The sequence below is a fragment of the Magallana gigas genome, chromosome 8 (assembly GCF_963853765.1).
Source record: "Magallana gigas chromosome 8, xbMagGiga1.1, whole genome shotgun sequence".
Taxonomy (NCBI): domain Eukaryota; kingdom Metazoa; phylum Mollusca; class Bivalvia; order Ostreida; family Ostreidae; genus Magallana; species Magallana gigas.
The window spans coordinates 21,886,857-21,901,940 of NC_088860.1; the positions used below are offsets into that span (position 1 = coordinate 21,886,857).

At 32.0% G+C, this 15,084-nt stretch overlaps 1 protein-coding gene across 1 annotated transcript; it reads right to left on the reverse strand.

Moving 5' to 3' along the window:
• Nucleotides 1-217: 217 nt before the first annotated feature.
• On the reverse strand, nt 218-11,291 carry LOC105343095 (short stature homeobox protein 2). The gene is made up of 4 exons (XM_011450292.4): nt 10,871-11,291; nt 7,156-7,361; nt 3,120-3,177; nt 218-1,239 (listed from the first exon to the last, which is right to left on the reverse strand). Exons 1-4 carry the CDS (start codon nt 11,118-11,120, stop codon nt 929-931), a joined length of 825 nt encoding a protein of 274 aa, XP_011448594.3. The 5' UTR covers nt 11,121-11,291; the 3' UTR covers nt 218-928.
• Nucleotides 11,292-15,084: the final 3,793 nt, after the last annotated feature.

Consider the following 15,084-nt stretch of genomic DNA (forward strand, 5'->3'; position numbering starts at 1 on the left):
CAGGATTATTTTGTACTTTATTAAGATGATGTTGTTATGCTTTTGGTATAGTACATGCGAGTTTATAATTATAAAATAACGAAAAACCTAGATTAAGTCAATAAAGAAATGATTTTTTTTTTCAGTATGATCACAGATTTGTTTCATTGAAAAATGCATTCATTAAAGTTTCTTTTTGTGTAAAAAAAAAGAAGAAGAAAGAATATAAATCCGGACGCTCTGTCCAACAGTCTTTATTGTCGGTTTATTAATAAAAGGAAACGATGTCATTTGTTAATAAAAATCGTAAAGAGTACAGTAAAGAATGCTCATTCATTTTCATTTAAACAATATCAAGACTTGGGCGGCAAAAATTGTCAGCAAGAAATAATAGATAAGCAATAATAATTGCCCCTTTGTTGAGGAGGCTGGATGGTAAAAAAAAAATGGCCATCAGATCTACCTAATATTTTGAGATATGATTTAGTTGAGCTATAAACTATTATTTAGTAAAGGAAAAATCCATATATTTTACCTTTTAAAATTTGGGTCTTTTTCTATATTTCAATATCGAGCTCTTTTTTTTAAAGAAGATCAATACAGTCTAAAACTGGTCACGACCATCGAACCCTTTTAAGGGAACCTAGTAATCCACATAAACATTCTTTATACAGATTAATCTACAATAAAATCCTCCATGTAAATGATGATTTTTGATAGTAAGAGTAGAAAACTAGGTTTTTCGCCTCTACATACCTTTATCAAGTTTGTAATTTGCCAAAAAATAGCAGTTTAAAAACAAGAACAAAAACTATAGAACAAGCTTGAGAACTTGATAAAGCCATATTTGTATACTAAGCATTAAAATACAATACTTTGAAACATGTTTTAAAGAACAAATGCTATTTTTAATTTACAGCTGTCTGACAAGAATAAAAAGATTTATTTTTTAAATACCAAGGGACGCTAGATGTTGTCTAGCTTTCAGCCTTAGATCCGCTATGCTAGAGTTTTTGTTTGACTTCAAGCTGGTGTCGTGCAAGGAAGCGTAATTTAGGGCGGCGGCGTAGTGGTGATGATAGAGGAGCAAAGGGTGGATAGGCTGGTGCGCATGACCAGGATTGTGAAGTGAGTAATATGGTAAAAATGGCGATATTGGCGGCAAGCGCTCCACTGGCTCGCGAATAGGAGGCATTGTGACGTAAGGGGTCATTCTACAGGCATCCAGTGGGGTACCTTGGGCTTGGATAAGTAATCCCGCTGCAAATAGGAAATACAATAGCTATTGGAAAAAAAATCAAATAAACTTTCCATGAGCTGAAATATAAAAAAAGATTTCTTGTATATAATTTATAGATCTATATTTTGAATGATTACCCGCGAGTTGAGCTTCCACACTTCAACAATTGATATCGGCTTCAAAGTTTGTATTGCAACAACGAATATCAAATAATGAATTGATTTCGCAATTAATCATAATCTGGCGAAGCATTGGGCCAATAATTGGCTATTGCGGAAATGTTTACTCTAAATATGCGGAGATCTGACAGAAATTATTAGGCGCGGAATCTGACGGGATATTCCTAATGAACTCAAATACGTTAATCTTCGGGCAGGCTATCTTTTTTATGTTTAACTAATTTGCACCCAGTTCTATTCACTTGCCTCTAATAAGACCAACGCAGACGACAACGAAACTTTCAATCGACGGCCATTCGCAGACGGATCAGAGGTCACGTGTTTTTTTTGAAAGAGAAAGGTTCGGGGTTTCGTTATACCATGTTTTTCCGCAATAGTTAAATATTTGCTGACGTCAATTTATCACCATGAGCACCATTCAAATTTGTAATACTGGTTTCCATTGTCAATAAGTCCCGGTTCTTCGTTTATTATTTGTTCATTGCCGCTTCCAATGAAATAAATTATACAGCCAATTTTCGGAACCGTCATATATCAAGAACCTCGTTTCGGCAAAAATAATTCAATTTCTCCAAATAAACTCTTTCTGTTGATATTTTGGTTTATCACTGCCAACAATTTGTAGTTAATAATTGTGTTTTTAGACGTTGGGTGATAATAATAAATCTCAATTTTATAAGAACAATGAAAACAAATCAAGAAATCAAGAGAGTTAAAAAGAGGCCTCAAAATTAATCGTTTGTGAAAGAAGAAGTCTCGGAAATGATTTTTTTTTTTGCAATCTGATACACATTCTTTTGTTATCCATTTCATTAAAACTTAACTGCGGGTTATTTTCCCTACATCAGGATCATCAGTTTGAATGGACATCTTTAGGACATCATTCAAATATTTTTTTTCTGAATTAAATGCAACTATATTTAGAAAGTGGGTCTATAGATATACAGTGTCCTTCTGTAGAGTGAAGTTTTCTTCAGCAATGTATAGTAATGATGTAGATAAATTCATCATTTAATAATAAGGTACATATCTTGTTTTGTACGAATACTAGTATACCATTTTAACGCGCATTTCTACTACAATTTTGGCGAATCATTTTTAGAAGGTAGATATTTTAAAGATGCATGTTACATATAACAGTTTTATAAAATTCTAAAGGAAAATTCATATGTAGACTGTGTCTTTTCTTGAACCCTTATTTGTTAAGATAAAGAGTAGACAATATTCATGTATATAGAGATCGAAACGCAATAGATGTTTGGCAATGGCGGATAGTGCATCACATAGGAATAATTTAACAACTTAAGATATACAAACAATTAAGAACAGCCCGTAAGCAGCAATTGAAACTGATCAAGCGCATTGGTCATTAAGACATCTTTAGATATGTCCATATCAGACAAAACCTCTGACTACCTTGTCGATTTCTAAGCAGTCCGAACACTTTGTTACCCCTTTTCACTTAATTCATCACATATTGAACGAATGAAGAAAGCCAATTGGCAAATTGATCAAATTAGCCCAAGAAAAGCTGTGCAAATTAGTATTGATTATATTAGCGTCACAAGTAAATCCTATTGAAACTATCTTCTCAATTAACGTGATTTGTACCCTATAATAATATAATCGCGATCCGAGACTTCTGAAATACAAGATGTCTTTTGGCTACTAATTTTGTGCGACATTTTCTCTAATTATTTGGACCCTCTATAATTTCCTACCTTTTTGCATTTGACTTTCTTGTTTTCTGCATTTCGCTCTTCTGTTCTGAAACCAAACCTGGAAAAATGCAAAAAAGAATTGTATTAATTTTTGGGGGGTCAGAACAATTTAATTGTAATGATTTTATTGACAAAACAATACACTGACGAAAACTGTAAATTCATAAAATTTGCTCGTATTTTCACATATGAAAGACAATTTGGTAAAAGAAAAAGTATGCTATTTTTGACAATTTTGTCAAAGAAAAAAATTCATTCTGTGGGGGGAAAAAATTCTATATACTGTTGACAATTTTGTTGAATATATTATTCTGTGGGAAAAAAAAAACTTTTACTGTCGATTTTGTGTAAAGAAAAACTATTCTGAGGAAAAATTTTATTTGCGCGAATACGAAATTCTTTTCTTTTCTTTTTTTTAAATCGTACGCTTTCTACAGGAGTACGACGAGTTCCAAACAGCACCAAGGTTCCAAAAGAAGAATTCAAACTACCATTCTCATATTTACTGTGCGTTAATCAAAGGGGATTTCTAATTTCTTCTTCATTGGTAAAATATTACATTTTCTATGATTTCCGACAATCATTATGTCGATTCAATTAAATAGACGCCTCTTTTCCATTCTTTCAGTTGGGAATCCCACACCGAGGATTTTCACCACCTAAATTATCTGAAACATACGAGAACCATTTCCTAACACAATGGAACTGATTAAAGCGATTAGATGAAGCTGTTAGAACGTCAGTAGCGACGGCTACTTTTTCACTTCATCTTCCGTTGACGTCCCGAAGGAGGGTTGCCCTCCATTTTAGAAAGGAATTTAAACTTGAATTACTTTCGCTATTTTAAATCAATGCTTGTTTTTTATCAAAGTAAATTAATTTACAATGAATTGTTGCATAACATATTTTTTTTTTCATCTTGGAAATGTATGGACTTAGAAGTGTGTCTGACTCCCTTGAAATTCTATATTATTTAATGTAGATAAAATATAGAATGAATAATTTATTACTTATCTGAAAACAATTTTTCGGCAGCGAAAAAAGCAAAAAGACCAAATAAAATCTATTAAAAGCAAATATTATTCGAAAGCCAAACTGGCGCAGTTCACTATTAAGAAAATCAGATGATAATTGAAAAAAAAAATAAAACGTAACTTAGAATCAATATTTGGTCCATACGCAGTTAAATCATGTGTACGTGCTTCAAGTAAACGAGATTGGCGGTTTCAAAAGGTTTCAAAAGGCTATTTTAAATTATGGCTAAAGAGATCATGTCTAAGATTTTAAGGTAGATCTGATGGTTAATTTGTTGATCATCCAACCTCCTTAAGAGAATTATATATTTTCCTAATACTAAGAATCGAATTTGTAATGTATGGTCCAATACATTTTATCGACGACTTTTAATCATACAAATTTTTTAAAATTATATGAATATAAGTAATAAGGAATCATTCTTTGAATATTATGAGGTGATCAAATACGGCCAGGGTAATCAAATCTATCACAGTCCTTCAGGCTTTATTGAGTTTGATCACTCCAGACCGTATTTGAGCACCTCATAATACACAAAGAATTATTCTTTATTCTTTGAATTTATTTCTAAAGATTGTACTTTAAGGTTATGAAGCGAAAATAACTTAGTAAATTTTTATTGAACGAAATCAGTAACCGTTTTAATGTTTACGTTTAATTTCTGGGGGGGGGGGGGTATACAAGACCCAAAAAATTAAAAATACTTGTTGGAGACGAGAGATATTTAGCTGTTTTGTGGACTTCAACAACCCCATTTTCTTCCACCATAATGTTGCCTTTTGCCATTGACGTTTTAAGACTGCAGCCACGTGACGCCTTTCAACCAATGACATTGCGTCATGTGTCTTTGATTGTGCTAGTAGATATTAGGGAAAATTATTATGATAGATTTTGGCATCCTGTCTTTAAAAACACCTCTCACACTTTTTAATTGCATTCTTTGATGAAGAAGTTTTAAAATGCTCTCATTCTGCAAATTCTTACTTATTCACTAGATATGACAAAACTGTCCACAATATACACGCTATTTATTTAAATAGTGCCTGTTTGGGATGGTAACAGTTGAATTTGACACCCTGAGTAAACCATTGTCAATCGCCGACTTGCATTTGAATTAAAAATTGGCATTAACCCACATGTAATGGCGTAAATAAATTCGATGAATATCATTTATCCAAAAACTACATGATAATTATAATTTGTTAAGCATACTAATTTATTGGATATCATCCTTTCTGTACCTTATCTTTAAACTTCTGAAAGTTTCAGACAAACTCAGGCCCTTAAACATTGAATCATTCTATCATGAAAGATATAGTCTCATAGCTGCGCTAGTGTGTGCATACAAATTAAATGTGTATACACACCGCTGCAGTTATGAGACTTCTAGTATATCTTTCAAAAAATAATGATTTAATGCTTATGTTTACATTTTTTTAACTCCTTGCCATGTCTGCAAATGTGACTTTTACCTTAATTAAGAATCCTTTTCTTTCCTAAGCATGTAAATGGAAGAGCCACTGCAACAGTTACAAGCATGAACTTTGATTTTCGCTTGTGACGTTCCATTTCACAGCGTTTAATAAAATTCGTAATTTTAATTTTAGTACTCTGTGTGTGTTACAGTGTTATAACTGCAGTAACTTTCCACCCACTTTACATGCAAAAAATATGTGGAATGTTAATATAGTGTTGTAACTCCAGTAGCTTTACACATACTTTACGTGCAAAATATGTGGAATGTAAATATACATGTAAAACGATATCTATAAACGTTGTATCTTTTTTTCTATCGACGCAGATTTTATTTAAGTTGGGAATTTTAAAAGACAAAACCCTTCTACTAAAGTAAAACAAAGGTATTCCACGTCAAAGGGTAATGATTTCACCATACAAAAATCTAACACAACTGTCTCCCAAGTGCAGTTTGTCAACATGTGCCGGTACTTTTTTTCTTTTCAAAAAAATAAAGAAAAGAGAAATCATCTATCTCATAAAAAGAAATATTTTTTAAAGTCAAATGCCCGTATTTGTTAATTTCAAAATAGATTTAAAAAAAAAATACACTTGGTCTACAGATAGATGTAGTAAACAATCGCATAGACTGATTAAAAGAGCTCGGCCTGACGGCATCTTCTCTCCTTGTGTTGACACTCTGACAGACATTTTTTGGTCTTTCCCTGCTCGGTGATGCCAACTCGGGAATTTCACCCATCGATTCTCTCCTCGTAAAAAAAGAGGTTAAAAACTAACATTTACTACGACGATCAATCTGCGCTTTAATTACCTTAATTAAACTTTTTTATCAAATATCTTTGAATGTCAATTCCGGAGACACGGCAGGGCAAGGATAAGGGTGAGGCGTTCAAAGTTATGTTATTCAATTAGGGATTTTGGGAACCAAAATTTCTCCGGGGAATTCCAGGCCTAACTTGATCGCTGGATTGAAAGATACAGATGACAATATATCTCAATAGAAAGTATTTTAGTGGCAGTATTTTAGGATTTTCCCGTTCGCTCAGTCAAAGTTTACAAATACGTTTCTAATTTGTGTGATGTCATGAGTCTGAAAATTTAACCTCACTTTGCTTGGTTTTATTTAACTCTTTATATTTCAATGTAGATGGCTTTTACTTTATAAAATTTCTTGCAGAATCTTTCAAAAGAATATTAATTCATCAAAAGCTGCGATACATTATTCGGCGCCTTCATCAAATTTATCCCCGCCTTTGTTTTCGATTAGAAAACATTCATTTCATTTCTTGTTTAAAGTAATTTGTTTTTATAATTGATTTATAAAAGTAATAATTTTTTTTAATTCATTTTTTTCTAAAATATTTTTTTTCATTTTAATCTATTTCTCAATGTTTTTTTATTAAATAGTCTAGTTACTTTTTTTTTATTTATTTTTTTTTTCATCCTTTAAGGTATTTTTTTTGGGGGGGGGGGGGGAAGCTTTCACTTGGAAAATCGTGGCACAAAGCATCTGTGTAGATCTTACTTGCACTCTGGCCTCCGATAATCCCAGTCTTTGGCTGAGTTCCTCTCTCATGAAAGCATCTGGATAATGAGTCTCATCAAAGAGTCTCTCCAGCTCGTTCAGTTGTTCCAGGGTAAAGTTCGTACGACTTCTCCTCTGTTTTAGCTTTGGGTGGTCCCTCTCTTCACCGGAACCGGAAGTTGCGTGTCGTTCAATCACAGCAGATTCTGGAATATCGGTTCATTTACATTAATCATTTAATATGACAACTTCATAACTTGTCCACATCACTTCGAGGTTTTTCAATCAAACATGAATTTTGATTTGATGCTCATCTAAATTGAGCTAAAAGAACAGTATGAATCGAACCCACAAACCGAGAAGAAATATTTCTTTCCTATGTCATAACCCGCTACAAAAACTTAGCGGGTTATGACATAGGAAAGAAATATTGTATGGAATAGCAGAACAAAGCTATGCAGCCATTCAAACAGGAAAGGTTCTGACCATTTGTTTGATGGCGGCGGTGTTTTTATTTTCAAATCTGCATTTTTGTTAAAAAGTACACCCCCCCCCCCCGATAAAAAAAAAGATTAGCTTCCAAATGCTATCATAGATAAGGTGCACACTTATGACACAATTACAACAGATTGTTTTTTTATTACACTTTTAATAATTATGCCATATCATTATTAATAACATTTGTTTACTTGTTTACTATATAGAATTTTTCCTTAATAGTCGAATTTCCTTAGTTGATATTGTTAAGAGAAAGAAAAAAAAAATTCCTAAATTTTGGGCTTTTCATATTTATAATAATCGGTCTGTCCACTTGGTCTTGAAATTATTTCCAATTACATGAAAATTGCTGCAAGAGTCGCAAATCCGTTCTTGTAATTTCCTAATTCTATAGAAAAATTGGCAAGAATTTAGTCGGTAAGTCTTATTTGAGTTGACGAAAATTAGCCAGCCTTCCGTCTTAAATTACTAACGATTCTTAAAATATGAGAATTACCGTCTCTTTCCCTTTATGCCAATGTCGATACCCTATACTTTAAAAATTATCCCCGAGGCTCAGCACATGCCAAAAGTGGAAGGTTTCTTTCTACATAGGCCATTTTCTTGGTTCCCAGTCGAAAGTTGTAAAATCACAATCATTCATAAGAATACCACAGTGATGATTTTTTAAAATTTTATCATTGAATATGTATCTTATTCAACTTTACAATTATGTGTAGAAATTTCATGCTATGAAATAAACATGTTAAAAATGGACAAAGTAAATATTAAGTTTACAAACTTGCATATATGACAAAAGATTAGATTTTGATGTACATGTATATATCATTTGGTTATTTAATTTAATTAAAAATCTAGATTAAATGAGATTTAATTTTATTTTATATCTTCCCTAAAAATACGGCTATTCATGCGCATTGCTTTGCTGATCACAAAAAACAAAATTATAGATTTTGATTCTAAATAAGACTTTGATCTAATTAATGAATTGAAATTTGGAGAAGTTAAATGACTGCCTTCTGCTAATCACAAACCGGATAACGAATGTATCAAAGAAATCCTTGGGTTACACAAGCGAGGACGTCTCATTTTCAATTATATGGTCTTTTTGCATATGGCGCTCTCTAACGCCATCAGAAACAAAATTCAAAGATAAATTGCCAGGAATTAGACTGAATGGAGACTAAATTATACCTTACTCTAATGAAAGTTCACGATACAAAATAACTTTGAATTAAGGAATGTTTTTGAGACATTACTTGAAATCTTCAAATTGTTATATAAATTATCATTATTTTTACCGTGTATCAAATTTTTTTCATCTGTGTTTAATTTTTTCAAGTTTTTATTGTTGAATATGCAACAAATAACCAAATGTGCTCGCCACTGCAACTTTCATCCATCTACATCTTAAAAGGAATACTATAAAAAATAAATATAGACGAAGAATTCGATTTCTATAAATAAATCAACGTTGATAAAACAAACATGGTCATAAATTTTGCAGAACACCCGCTTTGTACATGGTTTCATCATCACCAATTAGTCATATTATGTAAAATCATTATGTTATGTAAATCAGAATTGAATTGGAATTACAATTATTTAAATAACAGTAATCTGCGGAAATACAGAGTTCAACTAAATATTGGTTAAGCCACATGGGTTATATAATTCCACAGCAGCTCTTTTGCATATTTATTTTTGACTTTGATAGGTATTAATATTTATGAAATAGAGGGTCTAGGCAGCTACTCATAATCTTGATTAAAGGCATACAATATTAACTATTTAGTGACCCTTTGATGCATACACGTGTAGCAGTCTGCACCGGCGAGCAAATTAATTGCATCTTTGGTCGCAAGAGATGTTAAATTAGCAATAGCATTGAAAGTTAACCATTAATCTACAAGAGGTAGTTACAAAGCTTGTGATGATATTTAAATCCATTTTGAATAATTCAGTGATTAGCTTCTACCCTCTAGTGGATTTAGAAATTGAATTGGCAAATATAGGTAATTATCTTTCGTTAGCTAAGTTTAAGATACGATTGCATCCAAAAAACAATTTCTAAAGGAAAAAAAATATTACCTTGACTTTCTTTTTGAAGCTTAAGACATAAAATGTAAGAGGTAATAATTTAATGTAACGACTGTAGTTCCCCCCCCCCCTTCCACTGTATTGAGAGTTATGTCAACCGATATTCCGTAAATCCTTTGAAATATTTATTCGGAAATTGAAAGATTGTATATGTACTAATGATGTTGAAAAAAAAAATCAACAAAATAAATTATTGAGTGAGGTTAATATCACTCGAATGAGAATTGTTTTACTTCCTGAATATTAATGATAATGTTGAGCCTGAAAGGAGTATAGAGGGCAGAATGAACGGTAAGTCAGAGAGATAAGTGTCAAGTTGTAAGTTTTTATAATATAAAGTGATAATGTACGCATAACATTTACAATATGACAACTATTTCCCCCCGCGCAGTTAATCCAATATACAACGATGTAAATATGGAGGGTCTGTTGATCTGTTGTTTTTTTTTAAAGGAATTTTAAAATTATATATTTATCTTTAATCATTTTATCATGGCAATTTCATCAAGTGTCCATCAATGACATTGACATTCAATGACATGTCAAAAAGACAACAAAAATACAAAACGTTGCAATATAAGACAAAATGTCTCAACTCTTAGACATGTATTCTGTATACAAAATTTGTGGACTTTTCAAGTATACAGAATACAAATTATTGACTTAACATCTATAACATTTTAGAAAGTTTACAAAATTCAGACGTATTACTTTGAAAATTAATGTTTTAAATACGAATGTTCTGAATATCAAAGTTGTTCTTATTAGTGAATAGACACGTTGCTTTCGTTATTTGGAAAACAGATGTCGTTGAGCTATATTCGATGAAGCATTTGGTTATTGCCAAAAAATAAATATATACTTTTCTGCAAAAAATAATTTAAAAAAAAAACCCAAAAAAACAAAAAACAAAAATTGAAGAAATGAAAATAAAAACTAAACAATATATAAATCTCATGTGATATGATAAAAATAACCATGCACTACCTGACACCTTCTATAAGATAGTTTAGTTTTCTGTTGGATATTTAACTGAATTTTAGGAAGGAAAGAAACGTTTTTGTATTTCAAAGGCGATATTGCAAATAGAAGGAAAAAAGAGAAAGAATTCACTTACCGTTGTCCGAGTCCTCTGAGCAGTCGATGGTTTCCGTTTTGGGGGGTGAGCTGGGTTGTTGTGGGTCGTCGTTTTTCGAGGACCTAATCTCTGGGCTCTCACTCCTTTTTCGGATCCTCAGGTCGGTGGGTTCCGGTGAAGAGTCGAATTCTTCTTCTACCTTACAAGGTAAAGACCCCAACGACTCCGATAAATTTGTCACGCTGTCTTTAACAAAAGATTTTGACACGAATTCTGTTAATCCCTCCATCTTTCTGAAATTCTAACTGCCATATGCAGGGTTTGTCATCTAAGGTTGAATCCTCCTTAATGCTTATTTAATTTATCATTACAAACCTTTTTTTCAGTTTTATTTGTCTCATTCTAAAAGACGGCCTTGATTAATTTTTATACGGCAGTTTGTATTTTCCTTCAACGTTGCAGAAGCATTAGATTTCCGAGTTGCTGATTGGATACTATCGGATTTGGTCGGAACTTTAGGGGCGGTCTGAGAAAACATGTGATTTTATTTTGTGATCTAAAGACCGCCATTATACAAGTCATATTGCCTTCGCGGAGGGACTCATTGCATAGTGTGTAATGGTTCCTAAAACATTCATTGCATCTGTGTTTTGGTGGCATAAATGTATAATTCAACAATCTATCGTTTTGGTTAAAAGAAATATAACTTACGCGATGCTACAAATTCTAATGAATGCTGTCTTGCGTAATTTCGGTATGTCTAATTTAAAAACAGCCTATTGTAATTTCAGTATATTAGTTCAAAAAAGTCATTATAGTATTTGGTAAGCCTCATAATTGGTGTCAGTTCTTTGCATGTATGTAATATCCCTATCAAATAAGCTTCGTGACTGAAAAAAAGTGATGTAAAAAAAGACCACATATTACAATATTGACTTCACACAGAAAGATTATCAGAAAAGAAAAAATCTAATTAAGGTGACAGAACTACTGTATCCTAGCCGGTATACATGTACCTTGTGACAACATTACTCGAATCATTTAACAGTAAAGAGAGTCTTGTATAATAATGAAACAGTATATCTTTAATCTTTAATTGGAGCCATGAACTATATATTTAGATCCTAACATCATTTTATATATATATATATATATATATATATATATATATATATATATATATATATATATATATATATATATATATATATATATATATATATATATATATATATATATATATATATATATATAAAAATGTTTGGTGCCTGTCATCATGTGACATTAAAGATGCCATTTAATTTGAAACTGACATCATGTGACCTCTATGATACCAATGTTTAGGGTCTGACATCGAATGATATTTTATATATCAATGTACGGAATCTAACACCATTTGACATTTAAGATATCAAGGTTTGGGGCCAGGCATCCTGAGACGGTAGCTACATGTATTATTGAACAATTCAATGAATCAGTTTATTCTACAGTTGTGTGACAACACGAATATGGTACATGGATTTTGAATTTGTAAATGTCTTAAGCTAACTATCATTTGATGTACTCATTATGCTGGTTTGCTAAATGTCACAAGGTGTCACAAGTGTTGTAATGAACCAGATACCCACGGGTCACGTCGCTTACCTGAGGAAAACTATACAACTCGGACTAGACTCATGTAGACATCAAGCTTTACGATATCAAATACAAAAATTATAAATCGAACTCCATTGTGTCCCCTTTCTAATATTCCTTATTTGGATCATGTTTAAAAAATTCAGAACTTTCTTTGTACAGTAAATCTTGCTAACAAAAAGTCCTGGAGTAATGGGTTTTGAATTCTTTAAAACTGAAATTCATTATATCCATAAAAGATAGCATTAGAATATGAGATAAGGGGAGGGGGGTCCTTATAACTGTAAATCAATATTTTTCAATAAAATATAAAATGATGTCTAGAATTTTCTGAACTGGTATATCACTATGACTTTTTAACACACACAATATAAAATCCCATATGAGTTATTGCCCCCCCCCCCCAGTTTTTCCAGTGGTAATATCATTACAATTACATAGTAATTGTTATATACTAGTATAAAAATTATGTGTATATTATGTAAGGGACACATACCGAGGCAGCCCGGCCCCTTTTAGTATAGTAATAATTTTAATTGTACGTACAATTATTGGAAAATGATGCAAATTAAGGAAACAAGGAATAGTTCTATGCTTCCGTTGAATGATATGTAGCTACGATGCTCTCCTTGTAGCGATATCTGATTTCAATTTTTTAAATAAAAAATAAAAGTAGTCCTAAGACCGTCACCTGTGGAACATTAAAATATCAAAGTTTAAATTAGACAAAAGTTTAGAGTGTAAAATTACACGATTATTAATGTTCAAAATTATATATTTAAAAAAAAAACCCAAAACAAAAACAAAAAACCAAAAAATAAAAAAATCCCCAAAACTGTGTAATTTGTGGAATAACTGCACCTAGCTTTTAAATTTCGCTAAGAAAAAGTCTCTCAGGTTTTTTTTCACCTCAGCAGTGGCGTAGCTACCATGTATGCTTATATGCCTGAGCAAGCACATCGTTTGGGAAAAAAAGGAAGAAACTCAGTAAAACAATAAAGAAAAAAAATTAATTAAAAAGATAGACACGCAATGTGGTCTTACAGTACCATATTAAAGAAACAGTACACAATGCATGTACCTAATAAAGCAAAGATTTATTTTGCATTTGAACTTAGTTTTACACATCGTTTTAAATTTACCCCATAGAATATCACAGCTTTATTGAGATATTCATTACATGTACCATAAACTAGGTGAACATGAACTTAAGAATAAAAGCTTTGAGTGGGTCAAAAACAAACGTCAAAAGTTTTTTCTTCTTTTAGCTTTTAATAAGTTTTGTGATTTTATTTTATGCCTAAACTACACCCAAAACAATTTTATAATATATAAAATCTTATCGATTGAAGAACCAAGTTAAATGTTGATGTTCATGTTTTCCGGCTTAGTTGGAATCAGGCTTGGGTGAATTACATTGTAAAATAATGCATTACATTACCATTACTTCGTGAATTAGGGCATTAAATTACCATTACCATTACTTAATTTTCTTGAAGTAATGGATTACATTACCATTATATGAGTAAAGTAATGCATTACCATTACTTTGTGAAAAGTCAATCTTAGGTTTTAAAAAAGTACTTTTAAAAACTAAATAAAGAGTTTTTGAAAATATTTCATAAATAAAACATGCTTAAAATATTTACAGGTTCATGTTCATGTTCACTATCAGGTTCAAATTTAATGACTTATACAAGATTGCTGTTGCACTTGTAGTTCTCAAAGTAAGGTTGGTCCCGTAACATTTACACGCTAATGGCGGAGTTGACAATCTCTGTTATCTATGTCTCTGATTTTCGGAGTATGATTTTTAATGAAAGGAAGGGTTGTATCGTAATTCGTGTAGGTAATGCTCGAGTTTACACAAAAAAGTAGTAAGTGGCGAACGGATTTATTTTTACCTATTTGAAGGTGGCAGAGGACAGTTTTGTTGATACAATTCATTGTAGCCAAGGGATGCATGTCTTCGGAACTCTGTAACTAGAATTTCCTCAGTTCCCATTCAGCACAAATACCTTTAATTCACTCTTTATAAGGCCAATCACCAATTTCTGAAGAAAATTACTGATCAAAACCTGTAAAATTCTCTACATATCCTGGTTTTTATGAGATTTTGACCCTTTGCTAATTTTTCATGATTTTTCAGCTTTTTAGACCTCCCCCAGCATCAACCCTGCAGAGGGTTGCTGCAGGGTTGATATTCCGTACCGCGTGCATGTTGCACTATCACATGTCACAAACTTACCGGTGTATAGTTTACAATGTCCCATCCACCTACCTTTCTAGTTATTTTACCTCCCGTCTGTTACTTGTAATTTCACTGTGTAAAGTCAGCACAACAGTCATAGCCGCAGGTTTCGCATTTTACTTCTGATTCTCATGTACCTAACATAAGGGGCCTACATATTGCATACCAATTTCAACAAGAGACACCCCTCTAACTAATGATAATCATTAAAAATCATTTCATGAATTTTAGCAACACACATATAAGCCTTCAAGTACAGCAACTCTCAATTTTACAAAAATATTGACCGGGTACTTTATTCGAAACTCTCCCTTGCTACCTTAATTTTGCATGAATCGCAAATGAAGAAAATCGTGTCAGATAAGTC